Raw genomic sequence first — 10632 nt, 5'->3', positions numbered from 1 at the left:
AGGAAAGACAACACAATGGCAAATACAGATGTTAACATATCAATATAACTCTAAATGTAAAGGACTAAACCTGTTCAATAAAAAGACACAGAGTGGCAGCCTGGATTAAGAAAACAAAACCCCAACCTTTTGCTGTCTCCAGGAAACACATTTTAGCTACAAAAGATAAAAATAGGCTCAAAGTTAAAGGATGGAAAACAATCCTACAAGCAAATGGACCAAAAAAGAAAGCAGGAACAGCTATACTTATATCAGATAAAACAGATTTCAAACTCAAAAAGATAAAAAGAGACCCCCAATGGTCACTACATTATGATCAAGGGCAATACTTCAAGAAGAAATAACACTCATTAACAGTATACTCACCAAACGAAGGAGCACCAAAATATATCAGACAACTGTTGTCCTCTCTGAAAACAGACATCAGAGAAAACACATACGTAGTGGGAGACTTCAACACACCACTATCAACAATGGATAGATCAACAAGACAAAAAATAAGTAAAGAAACCAAAGCTCTAAATAAGGACCTAGAGCAATTAGGCTTAACAGACATCTATAGAACACTAAACCCCAAAAAAACGGAGTACACATTTTTCTCAAACGCACACGGATCTTCTCCAGGATCGATCACATACTGGGGCACAAGACAAACATCAACAGATACACCAAGATTGAAATCATATCAACCATCTTTTCTGACCATGAAGCCATCAAACTAGAAATAAACCATAAAAAGAAGCAAGGAACTTTCCTACCTCATGGAGATTAAAAACCACACTACTGGAAGACCATTGGACTAATGAGGAGATCAAAGAAGAAATTAAAAAATTTTTGAATTGAACGACAAGGAGGACACTAATATCCTAAATGTATGGGATGCAGCAAAAGCAGTAATAGAGGAAAATATATAGCAATAGAAGCTCACATCAAGAAACAAGAAAGAACGCAAAGAAACAACCTCATCTAGAGGAAGCCAAACAAAGATCTAGAAAGAACAACAAAAAAAACCCCAAAACCAGTAGAAGAAGAAAAGAAATAGAAAAACCAAAGCAGAAATAAATGAAATTGAAACTAAAAAAACAATCCAAAAGATCAATGAAACCAAGAGCTGGTTTTTGAAAAAATCAATAAAATAGACAAACCCTAGCCAGGCTCACAAAGGAAAAAAGGGAGAAAGCACAAATAAACAGGATCATCAATGAAAGAGGAGAAATCACAACGACACACAGCAGAAATCAAAAGAATAATCAGTAACTACTATGAACAGTTATATGAAACAAGTTAACAATCTAGAGGAGATGGACAAATTCCTACAACTCTACAATCACCCAAAGCTAGATAAAGAAGAAATAGAACACCTAAACAGACCAATTACAATTAGCGAAATTGAAATGGTAATCAAAAACCTCCCCAAAAACAAAAGCCCAGGACCTGATGGATTTACAAATGAATTCTACCAAACATTCAGAGACGAATTAGTGCCTATCCTTCACAAACTCTTCAAAAAATTGAGAAGGAAGGGACAATACCAAACACGTTTTATGAAGCCAACATTACACTAATACCAAACCGAACAAGGACAACACAAAAAGGAAAACTACAGCCAATCTCCCTAATGAACACTGATGCAAAAATCCTCAATAAAATTTTAGCTATCAGAATCCAACAATGTATCCATAAGATAATTCACCACGACCAAGTAGGATTCATTCCAGGGGCACAAGGATGGTTTAACATCCGAAAATCAATCAACGTTATCCAACACATCAACAAAAAGAAATATAAAAACCATATGATAATATCAATAGATGCTGAGAAAGCTTTCGACAAAGTGCAACACCCATTCATGATAAAAGCCCTTGAAATTCTGGGGATACAAGGAACATACCTCAACATCATAAAGGCCATCTATGACAAGCCAACAGCCAGTATCATTCTCAATGATGAAAAGCTGAAAGCAATTCCATTAAGATCTGGAACAAGACAAGGATGTCCACTCTCACCATTGCTTTTCAATATAATACTGGAAGTCCTAGCCAGGGCAATAAGACAAGAGAAAGACATCCAAGGAATCCAAATAGGAAAAGAAGAAGTCAAACTATCACTATTTGCAGACGATATGATATTATACATAGAGAACCCCAAAAACTCCACAGAAAAAGCTAATTCAACTCATCAATCAGTTCAGTAAAGTGGCAGGATACAAAATCAACACGCAAAAGTCAGTAGCCTTCCTATACACAAACAATAAATCTGAAGAGAAGAAATCAAAAAGACCATCCCTTTTGTTATTGAAACAAAAAAAATCAAATATTTGGGAATAAATCTAACAAAAGAGGTAAAGGACCTATACAAAGAAAACTATAAAACACTGTTAACAGAAATAGAAGAGACACAAAGAAATGGAGAGACATCCCCTGCTCATGGATTGGAAGAATAAACATTATTAAAATGGCCATCCTACCAAAAGCAATATACAGATTCAATGCTATTCCAATCAAAATTTCAATGTCATTCTTCAAAGAAATAGAACAATTATTGATGAAATTCATATGGAATCACCAAAAACCCCGAATAGCCAAAGCTCTCCTGAAAAAAAAAAGGGAATGGAGGCTCAGACTCCAGACTTCAAACTATACTACAAAGCCATATCATCAAAACTGCATGTATTAGAAACAAGAACAGACATACAGACCAATGGAATCGAATAGAAATCCAGAAATAAACCCACAGATTTATGGTCAACTAATCTTTGACAAAGGAGCAAAGATATATATGGCATTGGAGCAAGAAAGTTTGTTCAATAAATGGTGCTGGGAAAAACTGGGTCGCTACATGCAAAAGAATGAAGCTTGACCACCACCTCACACCATACACAAAATCAACTCAAAATGGATTAAAGAACTAGACATAAGACCTGAAACCATAAAATATATAGAAGGAAATATAGGCGAAACTACGTGATTTGCACATCAAGACATCTTTACAGACACATCACCCAAAGCAGTGATAGTGAAGGCAAAGATAAACAGCTGGGACTACATCAAATTAAAGAGCTTTTGCACAGCAAAAGAGACAATAACAAAAACAAAGAGAAACCCCACCAACTGGGAGAACATTTTTGCACCCAACACTAATGATAAAGGACTGATCACAAAAATATGCAAAGAGCTGATGAGACTCAACAACAACAAAGAAAATAATCAGTCAAAAAATGGGCAGAAGAGCTTAAAAGAAACTTCTCTGAAGAGGAAATGCAAATGGCCAACAGGCATATGAAAAAATGTTCAACATCACTTGTCATCAGGGAAATGCAAATCAAAACTACCATGAGATACCATCTTACACCAGTGAGAATGGCACATATTAAAAAAACTAGCAACAACAAATGTTGGCGAGGGTGTGGAGAAAAAGGAACTCTTCTGCACTGTTGGTGGGAGTGCAAACTGGTCCAACCACTGTGGAAAGCTGTATGGAGATTTCTGGACTACTAACATAGAGCTTCCATATGATCCAGCAATTCACTCCTAGGTATTTACCCAAAGGACACAGAAACATCAATCCAAAGAACACCTGCACCCCTATGTTTATAGCAACACTGTTTACAATAGCTAAGCTTTGGAAACAACCCAAATGCCCAAAAATAGATGACTGGATCAAGAAGATGTGGTACATATATACCATGGAATATTACTCAGCATTCAAAAAAGATAAACACATGCAATTTGCAGCAACATGGATGGCGCTGGAAGGGATCATGCTCAGCGAAATAAGCCAAAAAGAAAAAGAAAAATACCGGATGGTCTCACTCATAGCAGGAATCTAGAAAACTTAAATAAGGGACCAGGAAAATGAATAACTATAAGAAAGTGAAAATCAAAATCAACAAAAAACTATGAACCAGAGACACTTTTAGGGGGGCGGGGGTGGGAGGGGAGGGATTGGGGTCAGAATGGGGGGGCTGCAATTGTATGGGGAATATAACAATAAAATTTATTAAAAAAAAAAATAAAGAGAATAAAATAACACAACCACAGTAATGTCTAATTATGATAAAATAACTGTTCTTAGCATTCTTACATTTCATTAGGATGAAATGATATTGGTTAAGGATTACATTTTGAAAACAATAGTCCTCTTTTATTCATCTCAGAAAAGCTGACTTGGGGCCTCCCTGTTGGTGCAAGGGGTTAAGCACCACGCTATGAAGCAATCCGGCAGCTTCTGCAGCACGAGTTTGATCCTTGGCCTGCCAGGAAGCAACCCACATGGCGAAGCAGACCTCTCCTATCTCGCCCACTGCTCCCCTCAGCAGTGTATTTCAGTCGATCTGCCTGTTCTGTTCCCCACTCTGTCTCTGGTGAATCCTCTCACCCCCCCCATCTCTGGCCTGTACCTGAGCTCTCGTATGCTTAAATAAATAAATCTTAAAAAAAAAAAAAAAAAGCTGACTAAACAGAGAACTCAGGCACTGGTAAATAGACTAAAGCTTGTAGAAAACTTTTGGAAGGCAATTTTATGAGGAAAGGCTCAAAACTTATTATTTTTTTTTTTTAGATTCAAAAAGTTTTTTTTTTCCTCATGAAAGCAATGAATTACTCGGTACTTATGTCACTTTTTATCTATCCCTCCTTCCAACCTTTCACTCTGTAAAAAGAACAAACAAATTAAAATGTACCTGTTAGAAGGAACACTTTTCTCTCATGGAGTGATGGGATGACAGACAACTCTTGGTAAGCACAATGTCATCCAGTGCAATGTCACCACGGTGGCCTTTCCCAGCTCTACCTTCAAATTCAAGGTGGAAGTCCTCATCACTAGACAGTGAGAGTTCTTTTCGCTGCCAGAAATTGCCTTGTTCTGCAGTAAGATTTAGTAGAACCTTCTTTTGATTTGAGACTGATACCTGGATCAAGGCGAGTGACCCAATGCCATTTCCATACATGTGATAATAAAAATTTATCTGTAACCAAGAATGGGAATATTTTATGTAATTAGTAAAATTAATTGCATTGTATTTCCAATTATATCACACTGCCTTCCACTTTCTTAACATAGGAAAACTATTAAATATATGTATTTTATTGCTCTGTGAGTACTCTAACACTGAGTGAAGTTAGTTAGAAAAGCCTTAAATCATATTTTGTGATATATGGAAGATAGTATATTTAAGAATCAAAAGAAATTTAGTTGAAAAAATGAACAGAATTTTTCTTCCTATGATTTCTAAAGGCAGAAATTCTCAATAAGCTCTTAAAGTTCACTGTCAAAAGTATAAAATATTATTTAAAATCAGGCATTACATAAAAAGACTTTTCACAATTACAAAATGCCAGGGACTAAAGAAGATAATGTTCAATCTCATAAGACTAATCATTTTCTTCGGAGTACTATTGCTTATTCCACTATATTCTTATACTCAAAACACATTTGAGGGGCCTCCGTGGTGGCACAAGGGTTAAGATGCAACCTATGAAGCAATCCCCAGCCACTGCAGCATGAGTTCGATCCCCAGCCAGAGAGCTACCCACATTGTGCAGCAGACCTCTCCTGACTCGCCCGTTGCTCCCTCATCAGTGTATTTCAGTCAATCTGCCTGTTCTGTTCCCCACTCTGTCTCTGGTGGATCCTTTCACCCTCCACGCCTCTGGCCTGTACTCCAGTTCTTGTATGCATAAATAAATAAATCTTTTTTAATAAAAACACATTTTCAGCTCCACAAAACCCTCAGGTTCAACTATACATTGCAAAAACACTTAAGCTTTTGTCTTCTCATCTGCATGAATGAGGAAAAACAGTAATTGTGAGTGGTCTTCACTCAGGAAAAATATTTTTCAAACACTAGTAATAATAAATATTGTACTCTAGAGAAAGAAAAATGAACATATTTAAAGGGTAAATAATGTGATTAAACAATATATGCAATGCTTCTCTCAAAAAGCATCAACTAAGAATAGGAAGTGACTCTACCAAAACCTTCTACCTGTGAACTCTTCAGATAATATTCAATAACCCAAAATGTTTTTTTCTATTGACTCACCTTTCCAACAAAGGGTTTAGAACCATTGCAATCTGTCTAGGGAGGACTGGTAAAACCTGGCATGATTCATTAGAGAGACAAACAAAATGGACCTGGGGCCAACTTGAGGTCTCAAATCAACAAGCACCCAAAGAAATGGTCCAGTGATGTAGTTTCCATGTTTGATCTCTTACAGTCATAAGTATGGTCTGAGCAGTGTTCCGCCTTGTGTTGTCTTACTTGTGCAACAAACAAGAGGCATATATTTTATGTAACAGTAGCAATGCAAGCACAGGGCAATGCAAGTGAGTAATTCTGCAAGGTTCTGAATTCTTCTGAATAATTATTTGCACTGGCAATTACAAATTACACAGAGGTTTGGTCTCCTCCTTCATCAGTCTCTGTATCCCTCCCACCATCAATCCCTTAAAAGGCAGAAAAATCTCCAAGTGGACTTTTTTCTGCTTGAAAGTATCACACAGGTCAAGTGACAGGATTTTCATGAAAAGTTGGGGGCCAGTCCACTGACCTGATAAATATTTTCTCTATGAGAGACCCAATCATTCCAAGCATGACCTTTCCTTACTTCTTTGTATTCAATCTATATCATAAATATTCATAAAATGAACCATTCATCATTAATTTTTTGACATTTCTTCTAGGCATACTTCATTATTCTCACACAGTTGTTTAAACAATGGGGACTGCAGTTCTGGGACCAAGAAAATATAGATGGATGAAATCCTTAGTTGCTAGTTTGGGGGAAAAGTCTTCTGAACATTTTCAGAAGTATCTAAATAGTAAAGCTTAGAATTCAAACTGGAAATTTATATATTTAGTGATTAATTTTTAATTAGCTTTTAATGTCTAGAATTAAGCTGCATCTTTCAGAATATCTGTGAATGTAAAGAGATAGATTTATAGATATAGACACCACATATACAAAATCTAGTATTGATGGGATTTATCTTTGAGAAAGTATCAAGTGATTTGGAAGATAGTGAAAACAGAAATATATTTGATTAGAACTCAATTTCTTGCCACAGTAATTAAAGTTTAATATTATTCTGCATGATTTGTTATATCCATTCTACACTGCTAGAGTTTAGGCTTTAGAGTTATCTCTCCAAAACTCTCATTTGATCATGACACACTTACAGGAAATGCTGTCTATCATATGTGCCTGATGAGAGAGATCAATCCCTGATACTTAAAATATGAAACAAGATGAGACAGAAAACACTGACAACAAACTGAAGTTGTAACACGCATGAACATTGTGACAGTGATAGATTACTTTGAAGATTGTCAGTATGAAACAGAGGAACAAGTATCTATAATCAGTGCATGTACAATAGGGAAGATTTTTGAGCAAAAATGTAAAGCCCCTTTTCCAGGTTTTGTGCTCTATCTATCATGGTGGTAGGTATACAAAAATGTTCTAATTTGAAATTAATAAAGATTTTAACCATGATACTGTCCCCCAGTATGAATCTTTGGTAAGCAAGCAACTTCCTGAATACAATTTGCTCTGCTTTTGGTGTTCAGACATTGGGATACATACCTGCCAGAATATGTGAGCCCATTACTCATTATATATATATATATATATATATATATACATATATACACATACACTCATATTATATATATATACATACCCACATATATTCATATAAAGATGCATTCATTTATATATTAATCAATCAGTTAACCAATCAGTGAATCAATCAGCTAGATTCTTACGCAGTCATCTCGGAGAACTTAATTTATATTACATGTAAAGCTGAATCCATTTCCCTGCCTACCTGTCTCAAATCTTATAGGGAATAGAAACAAATAATCCAGTGATCTATAAATGGGAAGAGTAGAAGCTCCTGCAAATGCATAATGATTCTCTGAGGCTGCTATAAGTCTGTTCTCTGAGCATCTCACAATGTTCTTTTATTTTTAATAATATACAAACATTTTCTTCAGCCCATTAGACCATGGACTAATGGTCAAATCATTTTTCCTTCCTGCCCATAGAAGTCCATGAATATTTTAGGATAAAGTTCAGTCTTTCCTTTACCCTAAAGAATCTTAAATTATTTTATCATGGTTCCAACTATCTCTAATATTAATTTCTGGAAACATTTATGTGCTACTTGTTTAATTTTTTTTCTGATGGTGAAATTCCCATAATTTTAATAAGTATGAAATTTAAGTGAAAGTAACTGATACTATATTTTTATTCCACTGTAATATTCATGGCTATGAATGAAAATTTGCAGTGGATCACAAAATTCCAGCATCTATGGAATTTATCTATAGCATAGCTCCTTCACTGCCATCCTTACTGCACCCTCTCCCTAGCCCCATCCCTTATATATACGAAATTGAATAAATTCAAACACACTTCTGCTCTGATCCTGGCCATTCCATTTTTAGTATTTGACTCTTATCTATCAGCAATCACTCACAGTATAGCTGCATTCTCTCCATACCTTGCAATTTTTGCTTCTTCTACTTATAACTGGGGTTGAAATTCTGGCTGTTCTCATGGGCTGCTGAGGGAACAAGCTCTTGATGAAGATGTAATGACCAGAAGAATCTCGCAAGGTATGGTCAGCAGCTGGCTCTGTGCCTATAGCTGGAAGGCTACTAGGTTTCAGAGTCCAGTCAAAGTCATCGTCCTGTGCCTGCTCCCAGGAACAAAGGTCAAACTCAAAATCACAGCGTTCACTGGATGTACCTGGAAAATATTTCCCAATTGATAGCAGAAAGAAAGAGGAAATTAATTGACACTAAGGCTTGCATTCCAAAATTATAGTGATCTCACCACATCATATAACATCAAAATCTAAAATACTACCTTAACAGCGACATTAAAACAGACTATTTAGGTTTGTTACATACACACAGTTATTTCCACAGCTGTGTAAGTTTATTTTTTACATATGTGATTCAAGTCACAAAATCAATGAGAAAATATTTTAGCATTTGTAGGGTAAATGGTTTTTCAGGCTTTTCTGCCCTCCCACCATTAGGATTTCCCTGCCCTCCCACCATTAGGATTTCCTTCTTTACTTCTGTGGGCCATGGGAGGAGTATTGAGAGATAGTCACCAAGAGAAGCAGAAGCAGGAGAGAGGCAAGAGCGAGAAGGAGAGAAAGAATGCCAGAGAATCCCAGAATGAAGACTTGCTGGGGGCTTGGAGGCCTAATGTCCTCCTGGCGCCCTGGCACCCCTGCCTGCTATGTACCTGTTTGCCATACTACATGTAAAGCTCAATAAAAGCCTGAGAAACTCATCGAGGGCTCCAGGACTCTCCTTTACCCAAGTCTGCTCAGATCCTAGGAAACCTGCTCAGTGCCCATCCTGCCCTTACAGCATTGTAGATATTTCCTCCTCCAGATACCTATTTAATGAAAGTAATTTATTGATCTCTTCTCATCTTTGCTTCTCAGGTCTTGGTAGGGAATTTGGGCAGTTTATATTCTACAAAAGAGTTTGAATTGGGAAATGATACCTAAAGCAAGTTATCAATAATCATTATATTATTTTAATTTATTTAGAAGTCTGAAATTAAGGTGTCACAGTGCCCATTTCTCCCTGATGGCTGTAGGGGAAGAATCCTTTCCTGATTCTTTTCAGCTTCTGGTGATTACCAACAATCTGAGCACTCCTTGGCCATGGTTACATCACTCCAATCCCATGGTGTTCTCTGTGTGTCTTCACATCATCTTCCCTCTGTGGGTGTTTATGTCCATATTTCCCTTTTATAAGTAGTCACTAAGTTAGGGACCATATTTAATGAAGTATGGCTTCACTTTAATTCATCATATCTGCAAATCGTATTTCCAAATAACATTGTAGTTACAGGTTCCAGGTAGACAAGATTTTTGGGAAGAAATTACACAACCCAGTATCAGAATGTCTACCTTTTTTAAAAGTAAACATCTTATTATATTATAAAAATCATATCATTAGAAAATAAATATAATTTGGCATTCCTTTATTTTACTTAATGTCGTACATGTTCACAAGAATCATAAAGAACATGCGTCATATAAATGGTATTCTAACATGACCATGATTTTGATGGAAATAATTATTGTTTATTTTATTTGATAGACCATAATAAACACACAAAATAGTACCATTTTATGAAAATTCTACAACATGCTTTAAAACTTAAATACTATTAGCACCTATCACTTTATTTTTTCAGTGATTTATTTAATGATATTAACATTTATTGCATTAATACATTCTTTAAATGTCCTAAAAGCCTCATCTCAAAGTGCCTAATATAATTATTTAACTGGATAGTATGCTAGTATTTCAGGTTTTGCACATTTACATTCACAGGACATTTGAATGATAGTTTTCTTATCTAATTTTTGGAGACTTCACTATCAGTGACATATTAACATCATAAAATAAATTATTTCATTTCATATGGTTGAAATAGTTTCTTCGGGCATTATCAGTTCATTAAAATGTAATAGAACTCAACAGTATCTATCCCAGGAGACAAAATTGGAGGACATACATTATAACTTCATTTGATAGTTAATGGTCTATTCAGGTTTTCTGCTTCATTAGTTAATTTTGGTCATTATTCT

The 10632-nt window shown here is 35.8% G+C and overlaps 1 protein-coding gene across 1 annotated transcript; it reads right to left on the bottom strand.

Moving 5' to 3' along the window:
• Positions 1 to 4684: 4684 nt before the first annotated feature.
• LOC119253998 (MAM and LDL-receptor class A domain-containing protein 1-like) lies at positions 4685 to 8756 on the bottom strand (the record flags this gene model as incomplete). The annotated part of the gene is made up of 2 exons (XM_037521211.1): positions 4685 to 4966; positions 8509 to 8756. Coding segments are annotated over 2 exons (530 nt in total), but the record flags the coding sequence as incomplete, so codon positions are not given.
• Between the last annotated feature and the right edge of the window lie 1876 nt (positions 8757 to 10632).

The sequence above is a fragment of the Talpa occidentalis genome, unplaced genomic scaffold (genome assembly GCF_014898055.3).
Source record: "Talpa occidentalis isolate TD23 unplaced genomic scaffold, MPIMG_talOcc4v2.1 talOcc4.2617, whole genome shotgun sequence".
Lineage (NCBI taxonomy): Eukaryota > Metazoa > Chordata > Mammalia > Eulipotyphla > Talpidae > Talpa > Talpa occidentalis.
This window is presented reverse-complemented; position numbering and strand designations above follow the sequence as displayed.